Below are 23253 nucleotides of genomic sequence, written 5' to 3' on the forward strand. Positions count from 1 at the left end.
GGATGAGGGAAAGAGTCAACAACCTGGCCCAGACTCCATCTTCCAGGCACAGACACTTGAAAACCAACATACCCAAAGACCTACAAGACTGTGAGTATGTTTTCATTCGCGGGGGTCCGCATACTCCACTGCTGCAGAGACCTTACGAAGGCTTGTTCCGGGTTGTTCGTAACAATGGAGCCATGCTCGAGCTGAAGGTTGGAGGCAAGACAGAGGTTTTCACCACGGACGGGCTAAAGCCGGCACACCCGGACCCGACGCACCCAGTTGAGATGCCAGCACCTCTCAAAAGAGGCAGGGCACCGAAACCTGCAGAGAAGGATAGAGCTGGTCCTCGGGTTGAGATTTTAAATTGGAGAAAGGCCAATTTTGAGGAAATGGGAAAGGATGCATGGATTGGGATAAGTTGTTTTTAGGATAACTGCGGCGGCAGGTCACCACATGACTATCCCCTGTCCCCCCCCCCACCCCACCCCATTACTGGCGGTATTGTCCATGGTGCCTGGGGGGCAGAGTCTCTGCATGGAATTTTCATGTCATCATTTCCCTCCTCAGCTCCTCTGGCACCCTAGTTCCCCTCTCTCTGCAAATCTAGAGCAACATTAGCAAACCTTCCCGCTCCAGTTCAGATGCAAACCGTCCTGTCGGAACAGGTCCCACCTTCCCTGGAAGAGCCAAATGATCTGAAGCCCTCCCTCTTTAGTCACGTGTTAAGCCACATTTTCCTTTTATTTTTAATCTCACTAACACGTGGCACAGGCAACAATCTTGAGATCACTACCCTGGGATCCTGTCCTTCAACCTGGTGCCTATCTCCCTGAACTCTCCTTGTAGGACCCCTTCCTACCCACCTCATTGGTCCCTACATGATATCATCAATGAGGAATTGTACCTTCACCACAGATGGTTTTCACATGCAGAGGAATCTCCCATGGTTCTGTATAGTTTGGCCCACAATTATTCAACAGAGTAAACAATGCACGGCTCGTCAGAGACACCTTTGCTCCATACTTCACACTCAGCCTCTCTGCGTTCACGTCGCTGCTAATATCCTGCGATAAAACAGAACAGTCCACAGGTTGGAACAAAGGACTTTCAGGATGGTGTCACACAACAACCATTAATAAACAGTGACCAAAAGGCACCCACCTTTAGAGAAAGGAATGGGGATGTAGGGCCAGTTGTGGATAGCGAGGGAGATTGGATGTGGACCAGTTAAATAAATGGGCAGAAAATGGCAGGAGGAGTTTAATGCAGAGAAGTGCGAGATGTGAAAAGGAAAGTGTGCAGGACTCTCAGGAGCAATGATCTACAGAGGAATCTGGGGGTTAAAGTCCATTAGTGGCCATAGGATGGTAAAGAGGGTATTTTCCCTTCACCAGTCAGGGTGGGAAGTCAGATGAGGCCACGTATGCAGTTACAGGAAGGAGGTGGAGGCTTTGGAGAGGGTACCATAGAACATTCCAGCCCTTTGTCCCTTCTAGTCTGTGCCAAACTATTTTACGGCCTAGTCCCACTGACCTGCACCCAGTCCACATCCCCCCATTCCCCTCCCATCCTGTTCAAATTTTTATTAAATGTTAAAATTGAGCCTGCATTCACCACTTCAGCTGGCAGCTCGTTCCATACTCTATGTGGGAAAATTCCCTGGAATGTTCTCTCTAAACCTCCCCTTTCACCCTTAACCCATGTCCTCTGGTTTGTATCTCACCCAAGCTCAGTGGAAAAATCCTACTTGCATTTACTTTATACGAACCTCTCATAATTTGTATATCTCCATCAAATCTCCCCTCATTCTTCTACACTCCAGAGAATAAAATCCTAACCTTTCTCTGTAACTCAATTCCTGAAGACCAGGCAGCATCCTAATAAATCTTCTCTGCACCCTTTCAATTTCATTTATATTCTTCCTGGCATTAGGTGACCAAAACTGAACACAATACTCCAAACTTGACCTCACCAATGTCTTATACAACTTCACCATAACATCCCATCTCCAATACTCAATACTTTGATTTATGACGGTCGATGTGCCAAATGCTCTCTTTACAACCCTATCCACTTATGATGCCACTTTCAGGGAATTATGTATCCATATTCCCAGATCCCTCTATTCTACTTTACTCCTCAGTGCCTGACTGTTTACCATACATGTCCTACCTTGGTTTGTCCTTCCAAAATACAACACTTCACACTGACTTGTCTACATTAAATCTGCCATTTTTCCAGCTGGTCCAAATCCCTCTGCAAGTTTTGAAAACCTTCCTTGCTGCTCATAACACCTCCAAACTTAGTGTCAGTGGCAAATGTACCACATTATCATCCAGATCATTGATATAGATGACAAATAAATCAGTCCCAGAACCGATCCCTAAGGCACATCACTAGTCACAGGCCTCCAGTCGGAGAGGCAACCATCTACTACCACACTCTGGCCTCTCCCGTAAAGACGATGTCCAATCCAGTTTACTACCTCATCCTGAATATTGAGCGACTGAACCTTCCTGACTAACCTCCCATGTCGGACCTTATCAAAGTCCATGTAGACAACATCCACAGCCTTTCCTCATCAACTTTCCTGGCCACCTCTGTGGAAAAACTCCAAAAAATTGGTTAAACACCACCGACCACGCATAAAGCCATGCTCGCTATTTCTAACGAGTCCCTGACTTTCCAAATACTTGTATATCCAATCTCTTGAAACACCTTCCAATAACTTACAGAAGAGTTCGTCAGGACGTGGCCAGAATTAGAGAGATTTAACTATAAGGAGAGATTGGTCAAACTTGTGGCTGTTTTCTCGGGTCTGTCAGAGGTTGAGTGGGGATCTAATAGTGAAATTGTGAATGGCATGCTGAGGTAGATAGCAAGATCTCGCCCACCCCCTCAGGTGGAAATGCAAAATACTCACCTTAGGTGAGAGGAAGAAAATTTAATGGAGATTTATGAGTCAATTTTTTTCACTATCCACTGAGTCTGGGTAGGTTCCTTTAATGTACTACCAGGGGAAGTGGTGGAAGCAGATGCAAGAGCAACATTTAAGAGGCAGTTAAACACATGAACAAGCAGGTACAGACAGATGTGCAGCTTAAATTAGCATCATGGTCAGTACAGAAATCATGGGCCAAAGGGCCTGTTCCTGTGCTGTGTGCTTGAAATTCCAACTAGATTGGGGCCACCTATTTACATCCATCAAATGGGAGTTTGTTAAAGTGAGACAGTGAGAATTCAGGTTCAATGTCTTCCTGCAAGAGTTAAGTGTAGGAAAGGCAAGTCCAGGGAACTCTGGATGTCCAGGGATATTGTGGGCGTTTGGTATGACATTGGAAGCCCAGGCAAAGTATGCTGCATCACAGTCTGACATGGGGATACCAATACCCCTGAGGGACACAGCCTTGGACATCACAGGCAAAATCTTCCCCTCCTCCCCACCACCAAGGACATCTACTGGGAACGCTGCCGTCCGAGGGCAGCAGCAATCATCAAGGATCCACACCACCCAGCACATGCTGCTGCCGTCAGGAAAGGGGTATCGGTGCCACAAGACTCACACCACCAGGTTCAGGAACAGCTGCCACCCCCTCCACCATCAGACTCCTCAATCAGGGACTCATTTAAAGTCTTTTGCATTTAAATGATTTTTATTTTCTCTCTACGTTGCACAATTTGTTTACATTCCTTTGTTTAGTTCCATGTGTCTGTTCTTTAGCATTGACAATAAATACTAATTCTACCTGGCCCACAGGAGAAAGAATCTCAGTGTTGTGTGTGATGTCATGCATGTACTCTGACAATAAATCTGAAATATTGAGGTTTAAGTGTCAGTGAACTAAAAACAGGCAAGACCCATCAGGAGCACAGAAGATTTGGGGTGCACGAAGAGAAGAAATCAGGATGGGGGGGGGGGAAGAAAACTGTTGTAGTTGTTCGACCCGCTGAGTTCCTCCGGCAGTTCTGTGATCCAGCTACCAGCGTCTACAGTCACTGCTGCCACTAAGCGACCAACGTTAAATGGTCCCACTGTCAGAATCGGGAGTTACTAGGCGTTAAGGAAGGGAAAAAGAGTGGAATTGTTCTGATAGCTGGCATAGACTCGATGGACCAAAGCTCACAATATGAATGTAATTCAATGAACTCTTAATAAGAGGTTGTGCAGAAGCGCAATGATCAAACCAAATTCGTACAATATCATCCCTTTGGCGCCCACCCTAATTTCCCACTGAGCAGAGGCTAATTTGAGCCTATCACAGTCACAGAACTGGCTGGACGGGAGAGAACTTCTATCTCAACCAACTCTGTTCTTGCGCCAAAATCACCATCATGCGACAATTCAAATTAATAGTGGGACAACTGAACTGGGCAAAGATTGAGAGCCACCTCTCTTGAGCACTGATTTGCACGTTACCTGTATCGCAGTACCAACCAGGGCAGGTGAACAAGCCACTCATGACTACTGGGCCATCCAGATCCACTCTGGAGAGTCCCTCACATGCTGCAGAGTATTGGCGGAGCATTCACTCAAGTGGAGACTTACAGACTCGAAGGCCGATGTCCTGACGGCTGAGGGTGGAATAAACGAGGCGATGGTTTTATAATCCGTGGGGAGCTGTATCGATGCGGCCCTGGTTGGCACCCGTAGGTACAGAGCTCGGCCCTGAAACAGAAGCAAGTGAATCAGCGTGCCCCTTCCACAAGCACTTCTCACCACACCGATCACCTCCCCTGTCAATCACGTGAAGGCTCGAGAAAATGTACGCTCGTGATAATCATTTATAGTCAGTTACAGTGTAAGGAAATGTAACCTCGAACATTACAGCCCAGTACAAGCCCTTCAACCCACGATGTGCGGCACGGTTGGCCAAGGGCCAACGATGAGTCCTGCGCCGTCTGTAAGCAGTTCTTAAACTTTCTCCCCGCGTCTGTGTGGGTTTTCTCCAGGGGCTCCGGTTTCCTCCCACCGTTCAAAGCATACCGGGGCTTATGAGTTAATTGAGTGGCACTGGCTCGTGGGCCGAAATGGCCTGTTATCGCGCAGTATTTAAAAAATTAATAGTAATTTATCGTGTAAGGGAGAGAACAATGAACATTGCACCACATTGTGGTGCAAGCCAACGATCACATTTTTCCCCACCTCACGCCAATAACCCTCTATTTCTCATACATCTATGCATCCGTCTAAGAGACTTTTGAATGTCATAATTACCAGCCTCCACCACCATTCCAGGCACCCAACACTTAGTGCAAAAAAAAACCTACCTCTGGCATCTAACTAAATTCTCCTCCACTCACCTGTTATGGATCTATATTAATAGTAATATTTAGGTTAAGGTATAGTTATATTTGTTATAAAAATATTTTAGTAAATTATAGAGTTAAAATATTGTATATAGTCTTAGTAAGTTAGTTGTGGGCTGGTACAGGGTCACACACAGGTACAGAGAACCATTGTACTCAGAAGAGAGTTCATTCTCGGAGTCACAGCGACTTGGAAAGAGAGCTAATGGATCTGAAATGGTTCCTTAATTATTCAAGAACAATGGAGTGTGCGCTTTATTAAAAACAATCAATAAGAACTGCTGAGGAAGCCATCTATTTTTAAACAAAACCACTTAAGCCTCTTGAACAGAGATGAGGTCAGTGGTTGTTATGGATATGGACTGATTTTGAAAAGGAACAGAATTTTGGTAGAAATAAAACTGATGGTCATTAGGACTGACCTTGTTGACGATGTAACAGTCACGTGATTTGGAGAATCATATTATCAAATTCAGACATTTTTGGATCAGTTCAGTTTCGAGAGTACAGAAGACAAAACCCTGTGACACACAGGGGTTGGAATCTTGAGAAAGACAGGGTTGAATTACAATAATCAGAATAGGTGCTGTTGTGTGTTACTCCTGGGAAAAGGGGGAACATAGAATCAGTGGCTTTTGAAATAAGGAGGAGCACATCGCTGTCTGTCTCTTTGGAAAAGAGGACAGAATTCTACTGGGACAATTTTTATGTTTGGCCATTTCGTTTAACCCTAGCCCGGGTTTGTGACTTCATCGTGGAAGCAAATAGCCACATTCGCTGTCTCTTTGAAAAGAGGGCAGATTCTTCGTGTGGAAAACAGATTCCAAAATCTTCAGTAAAAAGATTTGATCCTGAGATGACAGGATCTCCTTTTCACAGGAGGTACATTGGTGACTCAAAGGATGGTCACTTTTATTTGAAGAATATCTCTCAAGACATTGCATCAAAGGAATTGTGAAGAGGCCTGAAGATGTGATGCTTAAAAGTACTTTATAATTATTTCTGAACTGAGAATTTAAGAGCTTCAAGCAAGACTAAAATGGTGCTGAAGCTTATAACATTGGACTGCACCTAGAAACTTAAAAGAAAGATTTTAAATTTAGACATACAGCATGGAAACAGGCCCTTCCTGCTCACGAGCCCTCGCCGCCCAAACACTAATTAATCTACAACCCCCAGACATTTTGGAATGTGAGAGGAAACCGGAGGGTACAGAGGGAAACCACAGAGATATGGGGAGAACGTACAAACTCCTTAAAGACAGGGTCGGATGGGAACTCGGTCTGCTGGTGCTGTAATAGCGTCGCGTGAGCCACCCAAATTCGGTCCTCAGTACGTTACATTACCATGCACAGAAGTTGCTTCTCCAGTCGGAGAGTGAGATCTGGGATGAATTTCCCTCCCATGATGCTGGTTATTTCATTTACGGTATAAAGTTCTGGATATTTCTTCAGACTTTCATTCCATGCTTGCAAAACCTCCTGTGAACAGAAACGCAAGGATCAGAGTTGTGGTCCTTTATTCACAGTAATAACCAAATGCACGATCAATATCGATCCTGCATTCACACATACACAAAGATCCGCGGGGAGCAAAGACACAGCGATTCACTGGCAGAAACCAACTGCCCAGTCCGACTGCCGTCAACTCCATACAGGCTTTAAACTAGATGTTCAAGGAGCTTATTTTAAAATCCACGACTGCAGGGTCTGGGCCAGGACGGCAGTGCCTGTGTTTGGTAGCAGCCGTGAGGGACTCCGGGGAAACAGAGGGCACCAGAAAACTGGGAGAACACCCCAGAGGGGGTGACCGTGTCGGCAGACCAGTGAAGGGCTCTGAGGCTGAAGAACACACAGGCGATGGGCTGTTGGCGACTTGAGGCGAGGAACCCTCGCAGGCGGCGGATTGCTGCTGGCTGCAGCCACGGGACTCAACAGGCTACGGACTGTCGGAGACTGGTTTGTGACTGGTTGAAGGGGTATCAAGTATCGGAACTGAGGGGGAACCAAGTATTGGAACTGGTTGAAGGGGTATCAAGTATCGGAACTGTGGGGGAACCAAGTATTGGAATTGTAGGGGCTGAGGGCTTCCTGACTGTGTCAGAGATTTGGATCTGGAGCACGGGTTGCCAGTGGTTTGGATTGAAATCCGTGTGCCTGCAGGAGCGCCACAGGCAAATCAATGGATACTCAGTGACTCTGGGGAGACTCTCTTTGGCTTCTCTTTCTCTGACTGTAAGAGGTTCTGGGCATTTTCAGCTGATGGGAAATCTTTATCTGGCTTAGACTGAAGGAAACTTTGTGTATATTACTTTTTCTGTTACATTGCATGACAATCAAAGCCTCAGACTCAAGTCATACTGAGACGCTGAGATTTTCCGACTTACAAGAGATAATGAAGGGAGACTGACAAATGTTACAACGAGGAGTTCACCAGATAACATGGAGAGAAATGACTCTTTTCTGACAAATGGCCAGAAACTCAGATATGTGTAGTATTTGGAGAGAAGTACAGGGGAAAGACGTAGAAAGCTTATTGCAGGAATGCTGGTACTGCTCTGGAGTTCAGATCCCGAAGGGTGAGATGTGAAATTATGTCTCAAAAGATCACCAAATCAGATTCTCAGAAAGAGACCCATTGGCCCATTGTGTCCATGTTATCAGGTACCCACTTATACTGATCTTGTTACCAGCACTTGATCCAACGCCTGCTCTACCTTGTCAATTCAGGTGCCCGTCCAAAGGCATCTTGAATGTTGTGCTTCTCTGCCTCCACCACCATTTATCTGTTTGACTTCAACCACCCTCTGGTCCCCTAGAACAGTAGTTCTTAACCTTTTTCTTTCCATTCATATCCCACTTTAAGTCATCCCTCTGCCATCGGTGCTCCGTGATTAGTAAGGGGTTGCTTAAAGTGGGACGTGGGTGGAAAGAAAAAGTTTGAAAACCCCTGTTTTAACTGTCCCTCATTGACTCGTTATGTGCACGGTTTCAGAACTCCAAAGGAAATGGGCCAGTGGCAATTTTTCTCAAGCAAAATATTTCAGAAACAACTGGGTCTAGAGCAGTGATTCTCAACCTTTCTGTCCCACTCACATCCCACCTTAAGCAATCCCTCACTAATCACAGAGCACTGATGGCATAGGGATTACTTGAACTGGCCTAGAACATTACAGCACAGTACCGGCCCTTCGCCCCTCATTGTCGTGCTGACCTATATATTCCAACCAAATAAAAACCCTTCCTACCTCGTAACCCTCTATTTTTCTTTCATCCATCTCCCTAAGAGTCTCTTAAATGCCCCTTTTGTTCCAGCCTCCACCACCACCTCTGGCAATACGTTCCAGGCCCCCACAACTCTGTGCGGAAAACCTGCCCCTGATGTCTCCCCTAAACTTCCCTCCCTTCACTTTGTACAGATCCCCCTTGAACCTCTTGCACTATTCACCTCACCCTAACCCCAAGCCCTCACATTTTAAGGGGCGTTCATACTATCTTGGCCCCTTCCAATTTTGTACATCTTAGTCAGGGACACCCCCCCCCACCCACCCCAGCCTTCTCGACTTAACAGATCCGCCGTCCCAGAGAAAGGTGGGGTGCACCCCCCTGCAATGACATCAGCTCCAGTCAAGGGCTATAACGGATCCGCCGTCCAAGAGAAAGGTGGGGTGCACCCCCCTGCAGTGACATCAGCTCCTTTCCACAATCTGGTGGCATGCACTGCACATAATGTCCTCAGCCATATCTTTCAAACTTTGTACCATGATTCCCTGCTCTTAAATTCACTGACCCAACTTATGAAGACACAATGCCCAGAAAACACAAGAAGTGAAGATGATGGAACGCGGAGAACAAACTTGGAGGAACTGAGCAGGTCGGACAGCATCTGTGAGTAGAGGGGAAAGATCGATACGCCTCTCTGCCCCACTTTTTGAGAGCTGCTTAACTTGGCCTTTAACCTTAAAAAAAAACTTCCCCCTTACACCCTGGTTCTAGTTTTTAACCAGCATTGGAAACAACCTACCTGCATCTAGTCTGTGGTCCTTCCTTATCAGAGAGAACACACAATAGTGACTCTCTCATTGAAGGTTACTGCATCTCTGACTTCAAATGAAGCACAGTTCAATATTAAAGCTGCCTTCTTGAAGTAATCCCAATCACAAATACGACATCACTGCTGGTGTTATTTGAAATTCATCTCTTCAAAAAGTTTATGAGTAAATGCCTCTGAGATGTCTGCACAGCTAACAAGCAAAAGACTTTCTTGTGTACATAGGTGCAAACATCCATTGTCATAGGTTTCAATGGATAACAATAATCGAACCCACGCAGTCATGGGGTACAAACGTCTTACAGACAGTCCTGAATTCTAACCCGTTGCTGGCGATGTAATGGTATTGCGCCAACCGAGCTGCCCTGATTGATCCTGGGACCTGATAAGATCGATTAAGCTCATCTTGTTAAAACACGGTCAAGTATGGTAAAGACTGAGTGAGTTAACCCATTGAAAGATTCATCAGACACGCCCTGTTCAATGATTCATCAGAAACTTAATGAGGAATGTGAAAAATATCCAGCCAGCTTGTCTGTTTTCCACTGTATAAATCTGGCTACATCATTGCGTGGTTTGTGGAATGGTGGTTGCAAAGCTTTGATCAGTAGAGAGGATCAATAAAACGGCCGAGAAGATCACTGGGGTCTCCCTTTCCACTATTGATGCCTTTCATCGGATGTACTGTTTAAATACAGAACAAAAAAATCATAGAGGACCATTTCCATCCAGCACACGGTATCTTTGACCCATTACCATCAAGATGGAGGTTCAGATGGCCAGGCTGGGAAATAGCTTCTTCCCACAAGCTGTGAGATTGAAGAACGGTATCCTGCAACCGACGGTATCATCCTGTTATAAAAATTAACTCAAAGTCAGAGACTTTCCATGTGATCATGTTAATAAACTCTTGGAGCAAACCTCGAAGTCTCCACCTTTGAGTTAATTTCTGCAACAGGGTGATTTACTCAGTAACAGAATCAATCTCACAGCCGGTGGAAGAAGCTATTTCCCAGGTTGACAGTTGGATGGGACCTCCCGATGGGAGATGGTCAACGATACTGTGTGCAAGATGGCAAGTGTCCTCAATAATTAGGACATGCCACATAAGAGCAGAAATAGGCTATTCAGCCCATGGAGTCTGCCCCACCATTTAATCATGAGTTGAACTATTTCTCCTCTCAGCCCCACTGCCCTGGCTAATCAAGAACCTTTCAATCTCTGCCTTAAACTGGTTGTGGCAACAAGTTCCACACACACTGTGCTCTGGCAGAAGAAATTCCTCCTCATCTCCGTTCCTGATGTTGTGCCCTGTTGTCCCCGACTATCCCACCATGTGAAACAACTTTTCTACATCTACTCTATTCAACATTAAGGTGTTTCAATGAGATTCCCCCCCCCCCCCACCATTCTCCTAAATTCCAACAAATGCAGGCCAAAAGCCATCGAACGCTCTCACATGAGAACCCTTTCCATTCTTGAATCATCCTCCTCTGATCCCTCAAATGAGGAGTCCAAAACTCTCACCCGTGGCTTATAAAGCCTCAACATCACGTCCCTGAATTCAGTGATCCCTATTTCAGTAGCATTGCCAGGAAACGTTATTAATAAAGGCCCCCCCCAGTGATCTTCTCGGAAGCCTTGATGGTCCTCTGTACTGACCGATACTTTGCAATCCCACAGCACACAAGGATGCAGCGGAGAGGACACTCCTAGTTGCTGGGCTTGGGGAATGGATTAGAATGCTTCTCCTTGACCTGCTAATCTAATCTGCCTTGGATGAAATTGGACACGAGTTTGTGGATTGGACCCATCCCACGTTCAAAACACTACCCTGTCCAAATGAGAGCCTGCACATTGTTTCACACTCCGGCCACTGGGGGGAGCCAGAAAGCCATCTCACAATCAGGAGCTCCTTTCTCCTTCTCTAACAGCAAGAGGAAGGGTAGATGGTGCCGTGCCAACTACCTTCTGCTCAACGTCAGCAAAACCAAGCAGATGATTGTGGACTTCAGGAGGAGGTCGGGGGAACATGACCCAGTCCTCATGGAGGACTCAGTAGTGGAGAGGGTCAAGACTCAAATTCCCGGGTGTTAACATCACTGAGGATCTGTCCTTGAGCCTCCATGTTGATGCAATCACAAGCCAGCAGCTATACTTTCTGAGGTGTCTGAGGAGATTGGGTATGTCACAGAAGACTCGTAAACTTCTACAGGTGTACGGTGTTGAGCATTCTGGCTGGTGGCATCACTGCCTGGTATGGAGGTGCCAACATTCAGGGCAAGAAAATACTCCAGAGGGTTGTAAACTTGGCATGCAACATCACGGGCACAAGACTTCACTTCATCAAGGATATCTACATGAGGCGGTGTCTTAAAAAGGTATCTTCTCTCCCCAAAGAACCCCACCACCCAGGCCATGCCCTCTTCACTCTGCTACCTGCAGGGAAAAAGGTACAGGAGCCTAAAGACAAGCACTCAGCAGCACAAGGACGGCTTCTTCCCCTCCACCATCAGATTCGTGCATAACCAATGAGCCAAAGACACTGCCTTATGTCTCATGCACTTTAAAATTTTTTTTATTTATTTTATAAAAGTGGTTTATATGAATGTTTGCACTATACGACGCTGCTGCAAAACACCAAATTTTGTGAGTTGTTCATGGCAATAAATTCTCATTCCCCTCAGTGCTCCCTCCATCCACTGCCTTGCTTCCTCTCACCCTCACCTCGTGAAGATTCCAGTAAAGTTCACCATAGATTATAGGAACCTAGACATTATCAAAGCCTTAATATCCACATCTAAAAATTAGAGAGGGTCGTGCACTTTCACTGTAGGTATCCTGAGTAATATATGTTTACAAAAACTTGACAACACTAAATGATCGATGGCAAAGAGATAATTAACCAGGATTGTTTTAGATTTCTTTAATTTAACCTTTGAGCAATCTGAGCTTTCAAGATTCCTTTACTGTCATGTACTAAAACAGGTGTAACATTACACAAAATTTCCTTTAGTCTGCCTCAAGGCCGACAGATTTGCCATCAGCAAAGATTGCTCAACACCCCCTTACAGTCAGAGAAAGAGAGTCCCCCCCCCACCACCCAGTCACCAAGTGGTCCATGGATTCACCTCCAGCACTCTTACAGCCCCCTAGAGCCACACAGTCTCCGGTCCAAACCTCCGGCACGATCAGGAAATTCCCAGCACCCTCTCGCGACCTTTTATCCCTTCAGCCAGTCTTCAGGAGTCCGCAGGCCTGCTGCGAGTCATTCCACCACCGTCGTCGTGTGGGTTCCTCACCTCGAGCCTGTGGGTTTTTCAGCTACAGATGGCTCTCACTGGTCACTGAGCCATGGGACATGTCCTCTGCATCTCCTTCTCAAATGAAGATGGTCTCCCAGTTTTCTGATGCCCTGCACCATTCCTTTGCTTCCCCAGAGTCTGGAATGCCACCTTGGGACCAGATCCTGCGGTCGTACGATTTGAAAATAAACCATAGTCAGCTCCTTTAAAAGGCTGTTTAAAGCCTGTACGGAGATGGAAGCAGATGGATTGGGCGATTGGACCCTGTAGGGGAGAGCTGTGTCTCCACTCCCAGCCCTCCAGGGGTCCGCACCAACACCTCCACTCAATAATATCTGGAGTTAGACAACAGCATGAGACAAAGTTGAGTTCCTGGTCTCGAAAACTGTGGGACATCATTTCAGTATAAAGAGTCATCCGTTCAAACAGAGATGAGAAGAATTTTTTCCCCCTCAGAAGATGGAGACAAGAATCAGAGAACACTACAGTACTGAAACTGGTCCTTCTGTCCATCTAGTCTGCACTGAACCATTTATTCTGCTTCATTCCATAAACTCAGACTATATCCCATCCACAGCCCTATCCAATCTGCTGTCACTGAACTCAATTCCTCTGCCGGCAGCTTGTTCCACTCTCATCACCGTCTTGAGTGAAAAAGTTCCCCTGAATGTTCCCCTTCCCAACATTTCTTCCCTTTAACCACATCCTCTTGTTCTTGAGGTTTTCCACCCCAGAGTCAAGGAGGAGATGTTTGTGACCACATGCAGGGCGAAACTGACCCATCTGAATTACATTAGGAGGTATGACTGGAGCACTAAAAAATTATGCAAGGCCAAGGTTGTATTGGCCATGAAGAGAGGCTAACTGATTTACTCCTGCTCCTGTATTTAAAGGTCTGAACTTTATGGACAGTTGGTCACGACAAAGAAATACTTCCTAAATAGATATAAACAGTTCCTATGGACATAACAATATCAAAGCTGAAAATGATCGCTGCAACACAGAGTCCTTTGCGACAGGTAGCGGAAATGCTGAATTTTATGCTCTCAGCAGAAAGAATGCAGCCAAGTGAGTATCTCCCGGTTCTCTGCATGGAAGACGAGAGAAGGCAAAACTGGGACATGCATTGCACATTAGTACATCCCGGAAATACCCCGCAAGCTATCGGAAGGTAGCCACTGGCTGAATTTCTGAATTCAGATGCATTTTGTCATGTCGGAGCCAGTTCAGCTCTCATGGAGGCATGTTCCAAAGTTAGCAAAGAAACAATGCCACATCAAGCTGTTTCCCTACAGTTTGACTTCCAACCTCATGAGTACAGTAAATCCCCCGGTATCCAGCACCTATGAGGATCGGTAATGTCAGATAATTGAAATTTCCGGTTGTGTGGATTGGCGAACTGACCGCTAATTTTAACATTCATATTTTTTACCTATATAATTTCTGCGATTTGTTTGATTCTGGACAACGGAGATTTTTACTTTATCTGCCAGAACCAGACCTTTCCTCACTTTTGAAACCAGTGTGAAGGACACAACAAGATGTGTCACCATGTACTAGTGACATTCTAGATATAATTACTCGGTGGGATAAAAAAAAACTTACCGCCCATATTCCCTTTGAAACACTTTCCTCTCACCTTAACTTATTTTAGATTATCTTCACAATTTATTGCTGGAGTGATTCAATGCAGCAGCCAAACAGGAATCTTAAATTTATTCCCACTCATGATTTTAAGTACACAAACCTCATTAGAACACGATTCGTTAATCCGCTGAATCGCTTAGAGCGCAGATGTCTGTGGACCCCAAACATTGATTTTAGGATGCCAGGCTAACAGAGTCGGGCGGGCGCGGGGCCGGCAGGGCCAGTCGGGCGGGCGCGGGGCCGGCAGGGCCAGTCGGGCGGGCGCGGGGCCGGCAGGGCCAGTCGGGCGGGCGCGGGGCCGGCAGGGCCAGTCGGGCGGGCGCGGGGCCGGCAGGGCCAGTCGGGCGGGCGCGGGGCCGGCAGGGCCAGTCGGGCGGGCGCGGGGCCGGCAGGGCCAGTCGGGCGGGCGCGGGGCCGGCAGGGCCAGTCGGGCGGGCGCGGGGCCGGCAGGGCCAGTCGGGCGGGCGCGGGGCCGGCAGGGCCAGTCGGGCGGGCGCGGGGCCGGCAGGGCCAGTCGGGCGGGCGCGGGGCCGGCAGGGCCAGTCGGGCGGGCGCGGGGCCGGCAGGGCCAGTCGGGCGGGCGCGGGGCCGGCAGGGCCAGTCGGGCGGGCGCGGGGCCGGCAGGGCCAGTCGGGCGGGGCGCGGGGCCGGCAGGGCCAGTCGGGCGGGCGCGGGGCCGGCAGGGCCAGTCGGGCGGGCGCGGGGCCGGCAGGGCCAGTCGGGCGGGCGCGGGGCCGGCAGGGCCAGTCGGGCGGGCGCGGGGCCGGCAGGGCCAGTCGGGCGGGCGCGGGGCCGGCAGGGCCAGTCGGGCGGGCGCGGGGCCGGCAGGGCCAGTCGGGCGGGCGCGGGGCCGGCAGGGCCAGTCGGGCGGGCGCGGGGCCGGCAGGGCCAGTCGGGCGGGCGCGGGGCCGGCAGGGCCAGTCGGGCGGGCGCGGGGCCGGCAGGGCCAGTCGGGCGGGCGCGGGGCCGGCAGGGCCAGTCGGGCGGGCGCGGGGCCGGCAGGGCCAGTCGGGCGGGCGCGGGGCCGGCAGGGCCAGTCGGGCGGGCGCGGGGCCGGCAGGGCCAGTCGGGCGGGCGCGGGGCCGGCAGGGCCAGTCGGGCGGGCGCGGGGCCGGCAGGGCCAGTCGGGCGGGCGCGGGGCCGGCAGGGCCAGTCGGGCGGGCGCGGGGCCGGCAGGGCCAGTCGGGCGGGCGCGGGGCCGGCAGGGCCAGTCGGGCGGGCGCGGGGCCGGCAGGGCCAGTCGGGCGGGCGCGGGGCCGGCAGGGCCAGTCGGGCGGGCGCGGGGCCGGCAGGGCCAGTCGGGCGGGCGCGGGGCCGGCAGGGCCAGTCGGGCGGGCGCGGGGCCGGCAGGGCCAGTCGGGCGGGCGCGGGGCCGGCAGGGCCAGTCGGGCGGGCGCGGGGCCGGCAGGGCCAGTCGGGCGGGCGCGGGGCCGGCAGGGCCAGTCGGGCGGGCGCGGGGCCGGCAGGGCCAGTCGGGCGGGCGCGGGGCCGGCAGGGCCAGTCGGGCGGGCGCGGGGCCGGCAGGGCCAGTCGGGCGGGCGCGGGGCCGGCAGGGCCAGTCGGGCGGGCGCGGGGCCGGCAGGGCCAGTCGGGCGGGCGCGGGGCCGGCAGCGCCAGTCGGGCGGGCGCGGGGCCGGCAGCGCCAGTCGGGCGGGCGCGGGGCCGGCAGGGCCAGTCGTGCGGGCGCGGGGCCGGCAGCGCCAGTCGGGCGGGCGCGGGGCCGGCAGCGCCAGTCGGGCGGTCGCGTTCCGGCAGCGCCAGTCGGGCGGGCGCGGGGCCGGCAGCGCCAGTCGGGCGGGCGCGGGGCCGGCAGCGCCAGTCGGGCGGGCGCGGGGCCGGCAGCGCCAGTCGGGCGGGCGCGGGGCCGGCAGCGCCAGTCGGGCGGGCGCGGGGCCGGCAGCGCCAGTCGGGCGGGCGCGGGGCCGGCAGCGCCAGTCGGGCGGGCGCGGGGCCGGCAGCGCCAGTCGGGCGGGCGCGGGGCCGGCAGCGCCAGTCGGGCGGGCGCGGGGCCGGCAGCGCCAGTCGGGCGGGCGCGGGGCCGGCAGCGCCAGTCGGGCGGGCGCGGGGCCGGCAGCGCCAGTCGGGCGGGCGCGGGGCCGGCAGCGCCAGTCGGGCGGGCGCGGGGCCGGCAGCGCCAGTCGGGCGGGCGCGGGGCCGGCAGCGCCAGTCGGGCGGGCGCGGGGCCGGCAGCGCCAGTCGGGCGGGCGCGGGGCCGGCAGCGCCAGTCGGGCGGGCGCGGGGCCGGCAGCGCCAGTCGGGCGGGCGCGGGGCCGGCAGCGCCAGTCGGGCGGGCGCGGGGCCGGCAGCGCCAGTCGGGCGGGCGCGGGACCGGCAGCGCCAGTCGGGCGGGCGCGGGGCCGGCAGCGCCAGTCGGGCGGGCGCGGGGCCGGCAGCGCCAGTCGGGCGGGCGCGGGGCCGGCAGCGCCAGTCGGGCGGGCGCGGGGCCGGCAGCGCCAGTCGGGCGGGCGCGGGGCCGGCAGCGCCAGTCGGGCGGGCGCGGGGCCGGCAGCGCCAGTCGGGCGGGCGAGGGGCCGGCAGCGCCAGTCGGGCGGGCGCGGGGCCGGCAGCGCCAGTCGGGCGGGCGAGGGGGAGGGGAGACAGCAGCGTGACTGGAAAGTGGTGGGGGGGGGGGATACGGCAGCACAATTCGGGTGGGCTTAAATCTGTCTTTCTGAAATCCTGAAAAATCCAAAATTCAGAACACACTGTCCCCCTCAAGGATTCCGGATAAAGGATCGTGTACTGTATGTAGGGTTTAAAGGTCTTAAAGGGTTTGAGTCACAGTATTCTGTTTTCCGGCTTTGTGTATCATGACATATATGCATATGTTCCGCGACTCAGCTGTAACGTAGTATGAAATCTTGGACCCAACTACCGTGTTCTAACAAGGTTTTACTGTACTTAAGTCAGAACCAATAGAAGAAATGAATATTGGAAAATCCTTAACACAAACATTCAAGCGAGTTCAGTAAATGCAAAAGTGTAAATCCAGGACTACCTCAACATATCGAGCAGCTTCGTGATTGATGACTTTGTAATCTTCTGCACACATCCTTGCCACGTTCTGCAGATATTTCATGAACTCTGGAATCTCGCTCCAGACGGCATTCTTCAACTCCTGCGACAGATTTCCACAATGCAAAGGGTGCACGTTACTAATGGAAGGCAAACTGGGGCGCAGATAGATTCAGTGGTTAGCCCGGGACAGTAAATTATAAATAAATCACTTTTAAATGAATTGAGAATGGAAATCAGTGATAACAGGGGAAAAAGCTACAGTGAGGACTTCAGTTCTCAGACAGGTGCAAGAACGGAGATCTGGGGATAGATGGAGAAAATGACAAGAATGCTCAACAATAATGAATTTCAGTAGAATTTGGCACAATACATCTAGCAGGAAGAATAAAGAGGCAACCTGGCAATCAGAAAATAAAATAGCAAATGGATGTTTGGGTCACAGATTTACACATCATTAATAGTAGAAGAACAAATTAACAAAGTCATAATTGCAAGTTGCATTTTTTTTAAACATTGGTCAGCGCCTGCTGTTGACCAGTCACGAACCCGCGACTAGTTTTGAAGTAACCGCTGACCGAAAGCCGACGCCTGCATCCATTTATTGAAGAACAGAATTCAAATTATGTCCAGGCTGTGTGGAACCTTGAATAATCCAATCTAAACTACCTTTCAATATTGCCAATTTAAACAATAAACCGAGTCCGCCAGACCCTGGCTCATTTCTGCGAATCTCACTTGAATCCATCAATTTTGATCAAGGCGGCACAACGGCATCTTTATTTTTTGGAGATGCATGAGGAAGGTGCCCCCCCTGCCCAAGAATACTGTTGGATTTCCATAGATGCACAAGCTGGCAAACAGTATTGCGGTGTGGTACGGGAATTGTACTGTACAAGATCGTAAGGCACTCCAGCGGGGAGTGAAAACTGCCCAATGAGGACGATGTATGGACAGGGGGGGGAGGAATATCATTAAAGACCCACACACCCCAACCATCGGGCAGATGCTATAGGGGCCCTCGCTCGTGCACCACTAAGCATTAAAAGAGCTTTATTTTAAAATGAAGCCCTGACAATATTAAACACCAATTCATGGCGCTGAGAGGTGGTGCAGTTGCATTTTATAATCAGTCATTTTTAACAGTTTAGAATAGTGGTTTTGCTTGCAGGTTGTTTATCATAATGTATGTAACTCTATTTTGAATTCTGGTTGACGCTGGTTGCATCAATAAAGCGTATCATTATCATTCATAATCTCTCTCTCTCTCTGCAACCTCAATTTCGATCATCTTGGTCCCTCCTTCCACATTGATCATGGACATCTTGAACAGTGGCCCTGTGGTACTCCACTCACCTTTTGTTTTAAACAGGGTTGGTAGGTGGGTGGTGCAGTCACAGGCTCCTCCAACCCACGAGCCCGCCCCACCCAAATAGATGTTTCAAAGCAAAATTCTTTATCGAGACTATTTTAAATTTAGAGATACAGCGCAGTAACAACCCCCCTCTGATCCACAAACTAAGCACACCTGTGTGTCACTTAACCAACCAACCCTGCACATCTCTGGGATGTGGGAGGAAACGGATCATTTGAAGGAAGCATACAGTCACGGGTAGAAACGTACAAATTCCTAATACACTGCAGTGGATGAGAATCTTGGTGGCTGGCGCTGTAGGTATTTGATAATGTGTCACACAAAAACACATTTCCTAAGACAAGGATACATGGAGTTGGGGGCAATGTATTAGCATGGATAGAGGACTGGTTAACCAATAGAAGGCAGAGAGTGAGATAATGGGTGTTTCTTTGCTTGGCAACAAGGTGAGTGGAGTGCCACAGAGATCTGGTTCACAATGTACATTAGCAATTTATAAGGGGGTTGGGGAAACCAAGTGTAGAGTATCTAAATTGAGTGTAACATCAAATTGTACTGAGAACGCAGTAATTCTGGACAGGTTAAGAGTACGAGCAAGGGTCTGGCAGATGGAGTTTAATGTTGATAGATGCAAAGTCAAATAAAAGCAGGGCTATGAGCCCAATAAAGCTCAGTGTTAACTACACTCAACTGGGGTTTGTGTTGTTCTTTCTGAGCACCCCCCCACCCCACAAGGTCCCTCTGTTCTTCCACACTATTAAGAATCCTGCCGTTAACCATAACTTTCAAAGTTTGACCTTTTCAAAATGCATCATTTCACTCTTATCCAGAATCATTAATTTAGATCACCCTTCCCGAAGAACTGCAGGGAAGCAGTTTGGTTGAGCTAGTGGAGTTGTTTCTAGTGAACCGGTGTGGACTTGAAAGGTCGACATGGCCTGTTTCCGCTCCGTAAATTGGTTATATGGTTACATGGATTATTTTAATGGTTAAAGGTGTTGGTTTACAAGTGTTTGTGTATCATTAGCGCAAAAGAAAGCAAATGGGATGTTGTTCTTCGTTTGCTGGAGAGGTTGAATTTAAGAGCAGGGAGGTTTGACGGCAAATGTATAGGGTCCTGGTGAGGCTACACCTGGAGGACTGCATGCAGTTCTGTCTTCTTACTTGAGGAAGCTTCTATTGGCTTTGGAGAGGATGCAGAGGAGGTTCCCAGAGATGAGGGAGCTAGCCTACAAGCAGAGATTCAGTCGCCCTTGAATCTTGAAGATCACCCATTGCCAAGTATTTTAACCACCTGTTGTGTTTGGCCTAAGGGTTACCCTGAAGTTGCATACCATACTAGTTAAGCCACAGCAGAACTCAGGTCAGATCGGTGCAAACACAGGAAAGATAAACTGCACTGAAGGGAGGATTTATAATGGTGTTGCCAGAACTGGAGAAGGCATTTTCCCTGTGAGGATGACCAGAATTTGAGGGCAGAAAAAAGAATCTCATGGCTGTATGTGATGTCATGTATGTACTCTGACGGTAACAGTGACCATCCCATCAGAAACTCAGGGGTTAACTTCTTTTATCCAGTTGAGTCAACTGGCAGTGTGTGATTTCACAGAGTTTACATAATTACATAATCAAGATCTGCACAAACATCAGGGTGAAACAAACAGAATGGCGTGCAGATGAGCCGAGAAGGAGACTGGTGCAAGGGAACTTGCGTGGAGCAAAATCAGCTAAAATGCTAGCGGGACACACAGGGAACTGCCGAAACTCAGCAGGTCCAAGTAGTAGGAGAGAAAAAAAAAAGGTTGATGTTTCAAAGCGAAATTCTTTTACATCTAGATGCAGCGCGGTAACGACCCCCTTTGATCCACAAACCCATGCCCCCCTAAATACACCCATGTGTCACCTAACTCTGCACATCTCTGGAATGTGGGAGGAAAACCAGAGCACCTAGAGTAAACCCTTGCAGTCTTGATAAAGGGCTTTGCCTCGAAACATAGGCCGTTCTTTTTCTCTCTCCCACAAACGCTGCTTGGGTCTGGCCGAGTGGCTTTGGGAGATTGGACTGAGCTTGAGATGCCAACAGATCTGGAACGCTCCTCGAATCTTTTTGCATTGCAAGAGGAGATATTTAATGATATTAATTATACCCTGTCTCTGGACAGATCAGGATTCAGCAGCTGAAGCCCCAATCAGCCTTTCTATATTTAACAAGCTCTGACAATGCACGTGCCCTCACCACTGACATCCGGAGCCCAAACATTTTGCAATCCACTCACAGAATAAAGTGCCAGGGACCCGTACACTTTCCCTTGCAACCTCGTCGCCGGCTGCACGTTTTGGAATTTTTGCATGAGTTCGACGTAGCTCCTCTGATCCCTCTCGGTCAGGGCAGAGAGACGCGGATAAGGCACCCTGGGCTCCGGGAGAGGGAAGGCAGCTGCTGCCTCTTTGCAGGCTGAAGCTGGTGCCATCGGTTCAGGTCTGGGGCTGCTCTTGGGTGGTGGTTGGGCTTCAGGGGGAGTGGCTGCCTCGCTGGTTTCGGTCGTTTGCCTAGCAGGAGAGTACAGGAGTTATTCTCTTCCTTTAAATTTAACTGGAGACACAGCAAGCAACAACTGAGAGATTTTTGGATATGAACTGAAATAATATAATTTGAAGCATTAAAGATAAAACAAAATTAAAATCTAAATACAATAAAACCCCTGGCATCCGGCACTTATGAGGATTGGTAGATACCAGATAAGTATATTTTCTGGTTGCTTGAGACTTGCTCTCACAATGCCTGACTAATACACCTGTATTAAAAATAAACAGTTTAAAAGACAAAAATACTATACCGTCTTTACACTGAACAAACTTCACTTGCATGAATATACATTTATAAATTTATATTAATATATAACCAAGCATTTTACTTGACTTTTAGTCAGTCTTTGAAAACATTTAACCGTCGCTGCATCTGCAGGTTCCTCCCCCTCCATGGAGCCACCCGAAAGATGAACAATAACATTATCGATAATTGACCCCACCCACTCCCAAGTTGACAGATAAAGCCTCTGACCAGGGTGACTCTTACTAAGCAAGGATAAGGAGGCACTTTAAGAGAGTCACCCCAAAACTTCAGCCCATGTATCTCAACTTAATTCTCCTCGCTGTTTGGCCTTTCAGCTCTGAGCACCTCCGCACATCTAGGATAACCTTATCACTGAAGCTGAATCCAGGACAGAACTGCTGCCACAGAGAAGGTTAAGAACATTGAGATGGAGGTAGATGAGTTCTGGATTAGGAAGGGGATCCTAGAGGGAGAGGAAGAATGGGGGTTGAAAAGGCATGGTGGACCTGATGGGCTGAATGGCCTAATTCTACTCCTGTGCCATGCGGTCAACTGGTGAGAGGTCAGTGCATAGAAACTTTCAGTCATTGAGCAACCACTTACACTAAATCTACACACACTCGTTTATTCTCCCCACATTTTCACAAACTCCCAACAGATTCTACTCTGCACTTGAACACTGGTGACAAATTAACAGCTGCCATTTAATCATCCAATCTCCACATTTGTAGGACATGGCACAAGAGGGGCGATGATGCCAGGCAGTGGGAACACTCAGATCAAACATGCTGATAAACTTCACCGTCTTAGATTATAATTTTTTAAAATTTAGACATACCGCAGGTAACAGGACCTTCCGGCCCCCAAGCCCCATGCTGCCCAAATACCCGAATTAACCTAAACCCCCTGTATGTGTTTGAAAGATGGGAGGAAACACACGCAGACACAGGGAAAACATTTTAAAAATCCTTATAGATGGCACGGGATTTGAACCCCAGTCTCGATCACCGATGCTGTAAAGGCATTTTGCTAACCATGTCATCCTTTCCTCTTTCCTGACAGTAACAGTGAGAACAGAACGTGTGCTGGGTGGTGTGGATTCTTGATGATTGCTACTGCTCTCTGACAGCAGCGTTCCCCGTAGATGTTCTCAATGGTGGGGGAGGGTTTTGCCTGTAGTGTCCTGGGTTGTGTTCATTACTTTTTCCAGGGATTTACATTCAGGGGTTTGTCCCCAGACCAGACCATGATGCAGCACACTTTCCACCACACATCTGTCGAAATTTGCCAGGGTTTCTGATGTCATAGCAAACCTCCGCAAACTCCTGTGGAAGTCGAGGCGCTGACGTGTTTTTACAGTGTGTTGGGTCCAGGAAAGATCCTCTAATATAGTGACTCCCAAGAACTTAAATTTCCTCACCCTCTCCTCCTCTGATCACCCAATGATCACTGGATAGTAAACCTCTTGCTTTCCCTTCCTGATGTCAACAATCAGCTCCTTAGTTTTGGTGATATTAAGGGAGGTTGTTGTTGGTGCACCATTCAGACAAGTTTTCAGTCTCCCTCCTGTTCACTGACTCATCCCCCTTTCTTTATACAACCCACTACCGTGGCCTCATCAGTGAATTTGTAGATGGTGTTGTCTGTGTACCAAGCCACAGTCATAGGTTTAGAGCAAGAAATCAGGGGACTAAGAACTCAGCCCTGTGTCACTTTAGTTCTGATGGAGATTA

The 23253-nt window shown here is 49.8% G+C and overlaps 1 protein-coding gene across 2 annotated transcripts in view; it reads right to left on the reverse strand.

The window, feature by feature from the left end:
* Positions 1-21233, reverse strand: part of LOC138745665 (annexin A2-like) — a 135174-nt gene extending 113941 nt beyond the window's left edge. For both annotated transcript variants that reach the window (XM_069902918.1, XM_069902917.1), the window contains exons 1-5: positions 20964-21233; positions 17296-17415; positions 6642-6776; positions 4535-4654; positions 893-1052 (exon numbers count right to left, since the gene is read on the reverse strand). In XM_069902918.1, coding sequence (XP_069759019.1) covers positions 893-1052; positions 4535-4654; positions 6642-6776; positions 17296-17415; positions 20964-21158 — 730 coding nt within the window. In that variant the 5' untranslated portion in view covers positions 21159-21233. The remainder of the gene's footprint in view (positions 1-892; positions 1053-4534; positions 4655-6641; positions 6777-17295; positions 17416-20963) is intronic.
* Positions 21234-23253: the final 2020 nt, after the last annotated feature.

Source organism: Narcine bancroftii, chromosome 11 (genome assembly GCF_036971445.1).
Source record: "Narcine bancroftii isolate sNarBan1 chromosome 11, sNarBan1.hap1, whole genome shotgun sequence".
In the NCBI taxonomy this organism is placed as follows: Eukaryota; Metazoa; Chordata; class Chondrichthyes; order Torpediniformes; family Narcinidae; genus Narcine; species Narcine bancroftii.